Source organism: Myotis davidii, unplaced genomic scaffold, assembly GCF_000327345.1.
Source record: "Myotis davidii unplaced genomic scaffold, ASM32734v1 scaffold1494, whole genome shotgun sequence".
Taxonomy (NCBI): Eukaryota; Metazoa; Chordata; class Mammalia; order Chiroptera; family Vespertilionidae; genus Myotis; species Myotis davidii.
This window is the reverse complement of record NW_006286246.1, coordinates 3,734,929-3,748,266: the sequence shown is the minus strand read 5'-3', so window position 1 is coordinate 3,748,266 and position 13,338 is coordinate 3,734,929. Positions and strand designations below refer to the sequence as shown.

Genomic DNA, 13,338 nt, shown 5'->3' with positions numbered 1-13,338 from the left:
GCACACGCACCGACGTCTGGGCACACGCACCGACGTCTGGGCACATGCACCAAAATCTGTGCACACACACCGACGTCTGGGCAAACGCACCAAAATCTGGGCAAACGCACCAAAATCTGTGCACACGCACCAACGTCTGTGCACACGCACCGACGTCTGTGCACACGCACCGACGTCTGGGCACACGCACCGACGTCTGGGCACACACACCGACGTCTGGGCACACTCACCGATGTCTGGGCACACTCCAGCGTTATCCTGGTGGAAAAGCGCTGGTTCCCGCACTTATCGCCGTTGACGTAGACGAGGCTCAGGGACCCGTTGGCTGCAGCCTGAGGGCTGATCTGCACCACGCCCAGGTTCCAGCTGTCCTCCTCGGACACCAGGCATGACCCCACTGCGTTGCCTGGAAGAGCCGGGGATTCGCTTGGGTGGGGAGCGGGGGAGGAGGAAGGCAGGTGGAACTGGAGTCAAATGCTCCGCACTCACCTCGACGTCTGGGCACACGCACCGACGTCTGGGCACACGCACCGACGTCTGGGCACACGCACCGACGTCTGGGCACACTCACCGACATCTGGGCACACTCACCGATGTCTGGGCACACTCCAGCGTTATCCTGGTGGAAAAGCGCTGGTTCCCGCACTTATCGCCGTTGACGTAGACGAGGCTCAGGGACCCGTTGGCTGCAGCCTGAGGGCTGATCTGCACCACGCCCAGGTTCCAGCTGTCCTCCTCGGACACCAGGCATGACCCCACTGCGTTGCCTGGAAGAGCCGGGGATTTGCTTGGGTGGGGAGCGGGGGAGGAGGAAGGCAGGTGGAACTGGAGTCAAATGCTCCGCACTCACCTCGGCACCCAGGGATGTACGGGAGGGGCGTGCACACGCTCAGGTAGAAAGTTCTCTTCTGTCCATCCGGCGAGGGGTCCACAGCAATCCAGGGCTTCCGGACGCTGCTCAGGCCACTCAGGTCGTACTCGTTCCCGGCCAGGTCTGAAACATCGGGGACACGCAGGGCAGCAGGGCCTTCTCGTCGGCTGGGAGCACGGCCCTCCTACCCAGCGGAAACCCACGCTGCACCCCTGGCACTCGTGACAGAGAGGAGGGGGCCTGGCTGGTGTGCCCAGTGGTTAGAATGCCGGCTGCACACTGAAGGGTTGTGGGTACGATTCCCAGTCAAGGGCATGTACCTGGGTTGCAGGTATGATCTGGCCCTGGCCGAGAAGCATGCAAGAGGCAACCAATTGATGTGTCCCTCTCACATCGATGTTCCCCTCTCTCTCTGCCTTCTTCCCTCCCTCCCACTCTCTCTAAAAATCAATGGAAAAATACCCTCAGGTGAGGATCGAAAAAGAAGCAGCACCAGCAGCAGCAAGGAGGCCCCCAGGAGCCCGGAGGCTCCTGCAGAAACGCAGCCCCACTCTGACCCTCACAGCCGCCGTGCGGAGGCCAACCAGAGAGTACAGGGGAGGGTCCCAGGACACTGCTCGGTCTTGGGTCCCCCTTACGCAACCTGATCCTCTTCTTAATCTCCTTCCTCAAATAAGAAGCTCTGACAGTGTATTTTAGTTTTCCCCAAGTTTTCTTCTCTGCTCTTAGGCATGTAATTCTGATCCCAAAATATAACTTAAAACCATTAATTATCCCAGATTCGCTTCAAGGGAAAGATTCCAAATCTAGGCATCATTCAAAGAAAATGTGCAAATACACATGGCATGCTGCCTGTAGTAAAACATGTCACGTACACACTCATGTGCACACATGCACACACTCATGCACGTACATACATGCACACGTGCACACATTCATAAGCACACACACGCACACATGCACACACTCACATGCAGGTTCACATATGTACCCCTGCACACACTCACTCATAAGCACACACACTCACATGCACACCTACTCATTCACGTGCACACACTCATGTGCACACACACACTTCTGACTGGCCTCTGAGTTCCTGGTCCCCCAGGCCTTACCTGTGACCTGGCAATCCACTGGAGAAGGCACGCAGGCCAGTGCTGTTTCAAACTCAATGTAAGTCTTTCGGATCCCCAGGCCAGCATCAATGTCTTGATGCAGGAATTTGGCGGTTCCTGGGTACTCATCGTCATTGCAAACAAAGCGGATGATAAAAGAATTACCAGACGCTGGGGAACAAGAAGTACGGACTGTAAGAAACAGCAGCAATCACAGCACCACCCCAACAGCCCTCCCGCTGGAACAGCCCCGAGGCCACCTCAGAAACAGTGATGTCACAGCGCCAGGTGTTTCAAGGGGCCTGAACGGAACCTGAGTGGCCACATTCATGGCGACAGTGACCTACGTACAGATGGGGTTATGCTAGTATGTGAACCTAGTGTCTTGGCCTCATACAGGGCAGGGCAAAAGCAGGTCTACGGGTGCAAGTACACAAAACAGTTTATTCTTGTACAATTATTTATCAGTGGAGGCCCAGTGCACAGATTCATGCACCGGTGGGGTCCCTCAGCCTGGCCTGTGGGGATCGGGCCAAAACTGGCTCTCCGACATCCCCCAAGGGGTCCCGGATCGCAAGAGGATGGTTCTCAGGTGACGCACCCCAGAATCAGGCTCCCTCCTCTCTGGTTCCGGGTGCGTCACCCGAGAACCACAGCTGCCAAGTCACCATAGCTCGGCAGCTCTTGCGTTGAGCGTCTGCCCCCTGGTGGTCAGTGCACATCATAGCTCCTGGCTGGTCACTTAGGCTTTTATATATATAAATTGTATTATTTCACATACAAACAACTGTAAAACCTACTTTTGCTCTACCCTATATTCTAGAAAATATACAAATGCAACACCTGTTTACCAATAAAAACATTAGAAAACAACTCTCCTCTATCGATGTAATCAAAAACATTTACTAAGTTCCCATTACACACAGGAGTGAAAAAAACGGAGCTCCCACTCCCAACCGGTGGCCCTGAAAATAAGCAAATTACACGCAGCCTGGGACAGGCCGGGAGTGAGAAGTGTAAGAAGGGAAAGGCACGGATGGGCACAGAAGCCGGTGGTGGTGGCATGGAATGCGGGGCTGTTAAGGGCAGTGGCCGGGCTCACTGAGAAGGTGAATCTGAGCCGACACCGGAAGGTGAGGAAGTGAACCACCTGGCATCTTGAGGGAAGAGCATTGAGGGCAGGGGAACAGCAAGGATCAAGGTCAGTAGGGGTGGTGGGCAAGAACGTGCCTCGATGGTTTCAGAGCCAGGACGTTTGAGGACAGAGCCAGGATGAGAATCAAAAGATCTGGACCCTGACCCTGGCTCTGCCCACCAAGGAGCCGCTGGCTCTGCCCTGGGCATGGGACAGTCTGGGCCTCGTCCCCATCAAGTGAGGAGGTGGTTAAGCAGAGGGCGTGGCACCGATGAGGGTGAGAGGCGCGGGCTGGTGAGAACCGACCAGCCACGTGCACTCAGCATCCCGACAAAGGAGGCGTGGCTGGGACCCGACCCCCTGCAAACTGGGCTGGCACTCTGATACCAAGTTCCTGCTGTGCAACACAGTGCAGAGAAGAGTAAAAATGTTAAGAAACTTAACACAGCAAAACTCTATGTGCAGAGTGTTGGCCTGTGGACTGAAGGGTCCCAGGTTCAATTCTGGCCAAGGCACATGCCCAGGTTGCGGGCTTGACCCCCACCCAGTAGGGGGCATGGAGGAGGCAGCCAATCAGTGATTCTCTCTCTTCACTGATGTTTCTATCTCTCCCTCTCCCTTCCTCTGTGAAATAAATAAAAATGTATTTAAAAAAGCAAAACCATGTAAAGATGCAATAAGACTGAGTGGGATAAGAGGAGGAAACAAAGGAAATTCAGGAAACAAAAAAAGTAACTTTTATTATCGTCACCCATCACTGCTTCAGTATGTGAAAGAGACGCACAGAAGGAAAGTGAGCCGGCCGGTGTGGCTCAGTGGTTGAGCATCAACCTATGAACCAGGAGGTCACAGTTCGACTCCCAGTCAGGGCATATGCCCACGTTGTGGGGTGTGCAGACGGCAGCCAATCAATGATTCTCTCTCTTCTTTGATGTTTCTATCTCTCTCTCCCTCTCCCTTCCTCTCTGAAATCAATAAAAACGTATTTTTTTAAAAAAAAGTGGCAACATTCCGCATCAGAGGGACAGCTGTTGAAGGACACGGGGAGGAGGGGCGAATGGGCAGCAGGGGTCCGGCCACCTCTCTAGTTGAGACCGGGGTGAGCACGAGGGCACGTCAGTGTGGCGCCCGTGTGCCCGGAGGCGGGGGGACTCAGACACCGCTGGGACTCACTGACGTGACGCTCTCAGAAAGGAAAGGGTGGCAGTCACAGAACCGCCAGCACACGCTCGGCCACAACAGCATGGCGCTGGGCTCACCCTTGGTGTCGGAGTAGGGGCCCTTGTAGGTCAGCGTCATGAAACCCTCCGTGGACAGCTGGAGGGTCTTCTCGAGTCCAACCAGCCGCTCTGGCTTCAGGTTGTTGAGATCCACTGTCTGGGTCGCCGCCTCGCAGCCGGAAGCTGGCTTTCCGTCCAGGGTCCCACAGACGGGCATCGTGCCGCACACGTTAAACTGCAGGCCAGACGGTAAGAACCAAACCCACACCCTCAGGCTGCGCACCTCGCCACAGAGGAGAGCCTGCGACCCTGCCCCAGCCAAGCTGGGAAGCGGATGCCCGCTGCTTGGTCACCAACGCCCCACATTTGGGCAACAGTCCTGGAGTCGGCACCCCAGGCAAAGATCAAGGCCAGTGGCAGTGCCCACAGATGCCTCCAAGGCTCAGCACGTGTTTATATGGCCTTGCACCTCCAAACGCTCAGACTATTTCCCATAACAGTGCACCACACGTAACAGAGGACCTATGTAAGCCCTGGTGTTAGTATTTTATATCGTATTAGAGAAACGACAGACAGCTAACATGTTAACTAAGCCATCATGATGGGATAACCCTGGACTTCTTAAAGATGTTGACATCATCTCATGAAAATGAAGAACAGGCCCCCTGGTGGGAAGACGGGAAGGAAAAACCGCTCTCTGTCTGGTAAGTGTGCGTGGAAACGTACACAAAATGATTGACTACGGACAAAAAGCGGGTTTCTGAAAGACCAGGATCTCCTACTTCAGAAATGGCTGGTCGGTGCAACGCCAAGTAATCGGGGCTCTTCACTTCTCGCATGTTCTGTAGGGATTCATGTTATCTAGAATGTTCTCTACAAGGTTCAACAAGGCTCTCGTCTGCCTCTCACACTCTTACAGGCAGCTAAATACACTCTCGCCCATTGTAACTACATCCTTACCTATCGTAACTACCCCCTTACCTATTCTAACTACACCCTCATCCATTGTTACACCCTCGCCCATTGTAACTACACTCCTGCCTATTGTAACTACCATACCCTCACCCATTGTAACCTACACTCTCGCCTGCTGTAACCCAAACCCTTGCCTACTGTAACATACACCCTCATCTACTGTAAAGGGCACTTTCACCTGCTATAACCTACACCCTCATCTACTATAAACTACACTCTCACCTACTGTAAGTTACACCAGCTGCAGGTGGCCGCAGCCACTGTCCATTCCAAAGCAAACTGGGATTCACACAGAACTCTTACCAGGAAGGTCTTCCCGATGCCAGAGACCACGTAGCCTTGGGAGCTGTTCAGCGGGTTGAGGTCAAACACATATCCGCTGTTCGGGTCCCTTATGGCACAGGCCTGCGTGAACAAGGTGGGAAGAGACACACTCGAACCCCGTCCTGGAGGACACAGCACACAGTGCCTCCCAAACCTGCAAGTGTGCTCCTCCCGACGGGAACCCCAGAGAGAAAGCAACCCTTCCTGCCCCCTGGCGTGGCTCACTAGTTGGGCGCTGACCCATGGACCAGGACATCACGGTCCAATTCCCACTCAGGGCACATGCCTGGTTGCGAGCTCGACTCCCGGAAGGGGGCGTGCAGGAGGCAGCTGATCAGTGTCTCCATGGTGATGCCGGTGAGATTAGGAAGGGGAGGGAAGGGGTGTGTGCAGAGCCAGACGGGGCACCTCGCCGAGAGGTCCTGACGGCACACGTACCTGCTCTGTTTCCGTCGTTATTTGGATGGGACAGGCGGCCTCCGTGTTCCACAGGAAGGTGACCACACACTCCCAGATGAGAGAAAATATCGGGTGGGTGTTCTGGAAGGTCAAATCCAGGACAGCGGTCAGTCTGAGAGCGGACCCTCCAGCCACTGCAGAAAGCTGCCCAAATCTCCGGACACCGGACTCGGTGTCGCTCGACGGACGGGCTGGGTGCGTCCTCACTGTTCCTGCTCTGAAGTGCTATTGGGTGCTATTACCTCTCAGGCTTGGATGCTAAGACATTTACCTGAGGTCTTGCCAGCAGTAAAGGGTGCAACTGGGACCCAAACCCAAGTTTGAGTTCAAGTCCACGCTTTTGAAAAAGAGAACCTGACACCCCTACCCACCAGACTCACTCGCCCCCGCTAAGAGACACTCCAGGCGGTAGGGCCACAGGAGACGCCCGCACTCCCCGCCCCGCCGGCGCCTCACCAGGCTGCCCCTGGAGCAGACGAGGTGGATCCGGGTGGTGTAGGTGGTCTGCATGCCGTCGCTGGTGGTGCAGGCCGAGCCGTTCTCGTACTCCAGCAGGAGGCTGCCGCTCTCCTCCACCAAGGGGCCGAACCGGGCCACGCCCAGGTTGCTGATGGACACGACTTCAGAAAACACACCCTGCGGACAACACGCCTGTGAGGGGCCCTGCGTCCGGGCCCTGCATCCGCACTCCCGCAGCGGGTTCACGCACTCAGCTCGTGGTCCGTGAAGTCCCCGCGAGCACGGAGTGAGTGCGCAGGAGAGCCCTGCACCGCTGTGCACACGCAGCTCACTCAGAATCTGACCCTCAACCCTCACAAGAGCTCATGCTGGTGCATTCCACCGTCGTTACTACAGGAAAACGGTGTTCAGACACGTGACTGTCCAAGGCCATCCTCTCACAGCCCTCGGGGCAGGCCTCGATCCCCATCCCAGCCCGGAGCTCCGGCCTGCACGACCCGCCCCTCACATCCCACCCTCCGGCCACGAGAGCAGAAAGTAGACAAGGATGGAGGGCGTCCCTTGTTCCACCTCGCGGGGAACTTATGGGTCAGGCCACTGTGCCCATGTCCCACGTGACTGTAGCCAGAAGCAAGAGCTCTTGGAAGCAAACACTATTCTTCACCGACATCTGCCGGCCACTGGAAGGCACTTTTGAATTCAGACTAGACCAGGGGTGGGCGAAGTTTTTGACTCGAGGGCCACAATGGGCTCTTAAACTGGACCGGAGGGCCGGAACAAAAGCATGGATGGAGTGTTTGTGTGAACTAATATAAATTCAAAGTAAACATCATTACATAAAAGGGTACGGTCTTTTTTTTCAATAGTTTTATTCAGGCCGTAGTTTGCCCACAGCTGGACTAGACACTCGACGGGAGCTTCCTCGGCCCCGTACTGTGAGCAGAGGTTCCCCACCCCGAGGCTCGCTTAGGGCTTAAATCTGAACAGTGATTGACCAACCACACGCCAGCAGGCCTCGCTCCCGCTCAGAGGCCCGGCTTCCAGGCCAGCCCGACGGTGAGCTGGGAGACCAGACACCACCACGCCGGGCCACGGAGGGGAGTGCGCCCGCGGGGACAGGCGACCCCGGGGAGCAGCAGCCTCACCTGTTTGTTCTCGTATCGCATCTGGCAGGCGGACGCGTAGCGGTCGCAGCCGGGCACCGGGCTCAGGGGCCGGCACACGTTGATGTAGTACTTGCGCCACGCGCTGTGCGCTCCGGCGCTGTCCAGGGCGTACCAGTTCCCTTCGGGGCCGTCTTCGGACTTTGCCAGCCTACAATTTCAGAGCAGTGTCTGCTTGTGAAGCCTGACAGCTCATTTCTAAGTTCTTAGAGAAACGCAGAGAACATGCCCTGCGGTCACACTCCTGAGCTGCCCGCCCCCAACCCCGCCCCCCGTGACTCAGCACCCCGCAGCGTGACTTCTGCCAAAGGCAGACCGCGGCACACCCCAACCTGCCCCCCTCCGCACCGACAGCGGCTGACTTAGTGATGCCGCTGAAGACGGAGGCTCCAGCCCATGGTCAGGGTGACTCTGCGTCATCTCCCACCCCGGGCCTGCAGCCCCGAGCGGACTCCCTACCCCCGCTCAGCTCCAGGCTCCCGCGAGGCCCACATGCAAGACCTCGGCACTAACTGGCCCGGCCAGGGCGAGGCCCAGGGTGGCTGCCCCGCACCTGGAGAGGTCGTACTGCTCCATGGAGAGCGGGTCGGTCACCAGGCACTCCAGCGGCTCCTCGGGGCAGGCGTAGCTGGTGTACCACCGGAAGTTGTAGGTCGAGTTGTCTTCCTCCTGTCGCGACAGGGATACGGGAGGATGCAGAGCGAAGGAATGTCATGCGAAGCCAGGGTTAAACGAAAGCAAAGACAGGCACACGCTCTCTACGCAAACACTGCAGGAAAGAAAGGCTACGTCCCCTCATTTTATTAGCAGAAGCGTGTCCAATAAAAAATTAAGACGGAGCCCTAACCGGTTTGGCTCAGTGGATAGAGTGTCGGCCTGCGGACTGAAGGGTCCCAGGTTCGATTCCGGTCAAGGGCATGTACCTTGATTGTGGGCACATCCCCAGTAGGGGGTGTGCAGGAGGCAGCTGATCGATGTTTCTCTCTCATCGATGTTTCTGACTCTCTATCCCTCTCCCATCCTCTCTGTAAAAAATCAATAAATTAAAAAAAAAAAATTAAGACGGAAACCCAGGCTGTTAAGTGGGAAGGAGGGATGGCTGCAATGCCGGTGGGCTGTGGGCGATTGGAGCAGAAAGGCCTGCTGCAGGGACAGCTCAGAAAGGGAAACTGCCTACGGGCCCAGCAAGCCTAACAGGATCCATTACAATCTCAAGAGGTGGTAACGTGGCCAGGAGACCAGACTGAAAGCTGTGTCTCTAAGTGAAGGGCCATGGCAGGAGGCTCAGTGCCCAGTCTTGGGGAGCCAGACAATGCGGCTGTTTATCCCCGGGGACACCCCAGCTCACACCCACCTACAGGGAGAGCCTCCTCTCAGACTAGAAAGGCACCAGCCCCGAGGACTCTTTTTTCTTTCCTCCTGCCTTCACGGAATGACATCTCTCGCAGCACCATGCAAGCCCAGGCAGGCACCCACAGCCCCTCCCTACCTGGTACTCGGGGACACCCACGCCTGCGTCCCGGTCGCAGAGGAAGGTGATCAGCGTGGCTCTGGGCGTGTGCCTGTTGTTATTGTAGGGCGTGCCATCCCTATAGTTCAGCTGGATCATCCCATCGTAATAGGAAAGCTTAGCGTTGCTCTGTCCCAAGTTCCAAGCCTTCCCATCGCTGAAACAAGCAAGCGCCTCTCAGAAAAGAGACCCAGACCAGCCGCCCCAGACGCTGGCACGGGAGGAGGGCTGGCGTGCGGGATGGGGAGCAGCTGGGCCAGGAGCCAGGGCGCAGACCACCCCGACTGCAGCCAGGATGCTAAGCCTGGGGGACAGGGGGCGGGGACAGTGAGAGGGCAACCCCCCTGGGGAACCCAAGCCCACGGCTGGCTGAAGGTGCAACCCCTTCATTTGCACTAGTGAGTGAAGAAACAGGCACAAATGTCTAACAAGTGAGCTGAGCCAGCCACACAAAGGCGGGCATCATGGAAACCGCTCCTTGTTGCCAACGGAAACAGAACTCCCAGCATCCTCTGGTTCACAGGCTACCTCTCCTCAGCATCTGAATGCACAGAGCGCACCTGACCCTGAATAAACGTCTGTCACCCAAGAAACCTCGGGGCTGCTGACTGGAGACTTGCCTTCTCGCCACCTGGCAGGCCCCCGAGCCCGGCTGGCAGGCACCCATGGTCACCGCCGCACACACGTTGATGTAGAAGTCGTACTTGGCCGTCTCAACCTTGTAGCCATCTTTCTTCGTGAGAGGCGACAGGTCGAAGGAGAACCCTACGAAAGAGCAGCAGCCCCGGGGGCAGGTCAGTCGGGCATAGACCAGAGGGACCTGGCACAGCCTCTCACAGACGCTTCCCAGACGCCCGGCGGCAAGGAGCCCAGCAGGCGGACGAGGGCCCTTCCTTCGGGCACAGACACAGCCCCTGCCTGTGCCTGGGAGGGGTCGCTTGCTGTCACCCTAAAAGTTCTGTGCGAAGCCCACGACTGCCAGTCACGTAACCCACGTGCCTCAGCGGGATGGAAGCCACGGGACCTGCGTGAAGTCTCTCAGGCGGGTTTCGTGGCCACTCCCATGAAAAGCCTTTCCACGTGGCTTATTTCCTTGTGACCCTCAGGTTTCATGTTCAGCAAAACCTACCTGAACCATGAAGCTAAGGCAGGCTTCTCGTGACCTCAGACACCAGCTTGCCAGGATGCTGGTCCCACATTAACATCATCCTAAAGCAGGCCACCTCTGAAACACTCACAGGAAATACATTTTCTAAAAGCCCACGCAGGTCCCGGGGACGCTGCCCGCCAGGTGCTGCTGGACACACGTGATACGCACCTGCCTGGGAGTCCAAGACGGTGCAGTTGTCGCCCTCCGTCCGGGACAGCACGCAGGCGGCAGCCGTGTGCCACTCAAACTCGTAATAGCAGCCGTCCTCGCTGGCGTCCATCAGCACCGGGGCGCTTTCCAGTTCTCCTGTGGGCGGAGCAGAGCCGTCACCGTACAGATACTGTGTGGGTCCACGTACCGAGGTTCCCAGAGTCAACCCTACAGAGGGGGAGCGGGGACTGCGGGGCAGAGCATCGGTTTGGGAAGATGAGAGGTTCTGGAGATGATAGTGGTGATTGCTGCCCAACAATGGGAACGTGCTTCATGCCAATGAACTGTCCGCTTAAAACGGTTAAAGTGGTGAAGTTCATGTTATGTGTAGTTTACTACAAGTCCTTAAAATATATAAATTTTATATTATGCATATGATGCCATAATTGAAAAAAAAAGGAAAAAGCTCAAAAAAATAGTCCTAGTCGGGCTGGGTGGCTTGGCTGGGTGCCAACAGATGCACCGAAAGATTGCTGGTTTGATTCCGGGTGAGGACACAGGCCCCGGGTGCAGGCTCCATCGCCAGTAGGGGGCGTGCACGTGCAGCCCACTGATGTATGTTTCTCTCCCCGCTTCCTCTCTCTAAAATCAATAAAAACACATTTTTTAAAAAAGAAAAATACTCCTAGCCCCTGAGCTTATTCCACAGCTGAGAATTTATCTAAGGGAATTTCCCTGATGGGAGGAGGGGAGGATATGTAACAGCGTGGTTAGCGACGGTGGCAATATGCTATTAACCCAACAGCAAGGGCCACGTTTAAAGATAGTAAGACCGAGCCATGATCAACTCTCCCAGCACTCTCAACAAGGAAGTCCCAGAACACACACGTATGACTGTGAAACAGGAGGTTACTCACAAATACATTTTGGGAGACACAAAAATGTGTGCTCTCCCCATAGGTTCTGACTCTGTAAGCCAATGGAAGTGAAGGACAGGACCGGACGCACTGTGTTCCATGTTCAGTGAAACCAAGGACAGCACTTTTTTTCAAGATATTTTTCTTGGTTTCAGAGAGGAAGGGAGAGGAAGAGGGAGAGAGAAACATCAACGATGAGAGTGAGTCATTGATCCGCTGCCTACTGTATAGCTCCCACTGGGGATCGAGCCTGCAACCCAGGCATGTGCCCTGACCGGGAATCGAACCCTGACCTCCTGGTACCGAGCCACGCCGGCCGGGCCAGACAGCGTTTGTAAGCCACTCCCAGGAGTTAAGCGGTGTGTGACTGCTGTGTGTCAGTCCTAAGCAAGAAGCCATGCGCAGAACCCAGCTCTTTAGGAAAATTACGACGATGCCCTCAGACGCCATACGGTTTCGCCATTTCTGGGCTGGTTCTGGGCAGGGGGTGGGGATCAAATCCAACTGACCACCCGCAAGGGTTCTGGAACCTGAAATGCTTGACCCCACCCCTTCGGCCTCATCACCCGGCAGGGCCAACAAGAAACAGCAATGAAGAGCGTGGGCACACCCCTGGCAAAAGCCACAGGAGCATTTTATCTTTTCTTTTTTTAAGCTGTTACCTGGCTTGCACACAAGTATTATATCAGTTTTTATTCTCTTCTTATCGCCACAAGCATCACCATCTGAATAGGAGAGTAGAATGTTCCCATTCTCTTTTGTGGGAGAAGAAATAAATTTGCCCAGACTTTTCTTTCCATTCTTATCTGGAAAAAAAGGGCGAGAGGGGACAGAAGACATAATTAAAAACGATAATGACACAAAGAGGTACCTAAACTCAGCAGGTGTGCCACACCCCTCTCTCGGCCTCCAGCCCTGGCCAGATGGTCGACTTTTTCTTGAGTGACAAGTGCGGCCGGGTGGTGGCAGCCACGTAGAAAAACCCCAAAGGCCACCTCCAGGCTTATCAGGAAAGTGCAAGAACGATAAACAAAGTCCTCTGTGCCCACGTCATGCCATCCCGTACAGCACGGGTGGGAAACGTCCGGCCTGCGGGCCTATGGCCCCGAAATCATTTGTTCTGGCCCTGACAAGGCATTAGGGGTGAGTTAACTAAATGTTTGACCAACGTGTTTAAGTTGATCCAATGATGTTATAAATATCCAAGTGGCCCTTAGCAGGAGGACTGCTCCCCCATTCTGGGGCCTCGGCTGCCCGAGACACGGGGCTTTTAAAGGCACAGCCAGGGGGCTAGAAAGTAACTAAACTGCTCAGGCAGCCAAGAATGTGGCCACATAATTCATGATTTGGTTGATTTTTACTATCAAGTTCTGAAACACTGGGCCACATCCTTAAACAAAGGCATGGCCACGCTTGGACCTGCTCGGAAAGACAGCACCTTCTCAAGAGGGGGTGACTCCTAACCCCCACCTGAGCTCACGACTCGTTTCACATGTGTAACAGACTCCAGTGACTCCCCTGCCTGTTACTTTCAAGGTGACTCCTAAGTGACACCAACACGCTACATACACCTAAGATGGTCTGCAGGGCAGGACAGACCAGCCCAGCAGAAGGACCTGGGGACAGCGCTCTCAGGCGAAGGCCACAATGTCAGATTGCAGTCCCTTACGCCGTAACGTTTGAGAAACCAAGCAGTCAAGTTGTTAAAATACTCAAAATCCGTTTTGCACGAGCTTAGCAACGTGATTCTTCAGGCCACAGAGCGAACAGATAGCCAAGCACTTCCAACAGGTTCTCTCCGCTCCCGGCAGCCTGGCAGCAGGAGGCCGGGCCCCCGGAGGCCGTCTCCGTCCCGGAGGCACCGTGGCCGCAGCGGCCTCACCCCTGCGT

General features: G+C 55.7%; 1 protein-coding gene across 1 annotated transcript in view; it reads right to left on the bottom strand.

Annotated features, from left to right (window-relative positions):
• IGF2R (insulin like growth factor 2 receptor) overlaps positions 1–13,338 on the bottom strand; it is a gene marked incomplete at its 5' end in the record, with an annotated part of 85,721 nt that overhangs the window by 38,792 nt on the left and 33,591 nt on the right. The window contains 13 exon segments of the mRNA XM_015560021.1: positions 592–767; positions 851–994; positions 1,987–2,157; positions 4,381–4,576; positions 5,620–5,721; positions 6,079–6,180; positions 6,556–6,735; positions 7,704–7,872; positions 8,275–8,390; positions 9,211–9,388; positions 9,852–9,996; positions 10,550–10,687; positions 12,111–12,254. Coding sequence (XP_015415507.1) covers positions 592–767; positions 851–994; positions 1,987–2,157; positions 4,381–4,576; positions 5,620–5,721; positions 6,079–6,180; positions 6,556–6,735; positions 7,704–7,872; positions 8,275–8,390; positions 9,211–9,388; positions 9,852–9,996; positions 10,550–10,687; positions 12,111–12,254 — 1,961 coding nt within the window.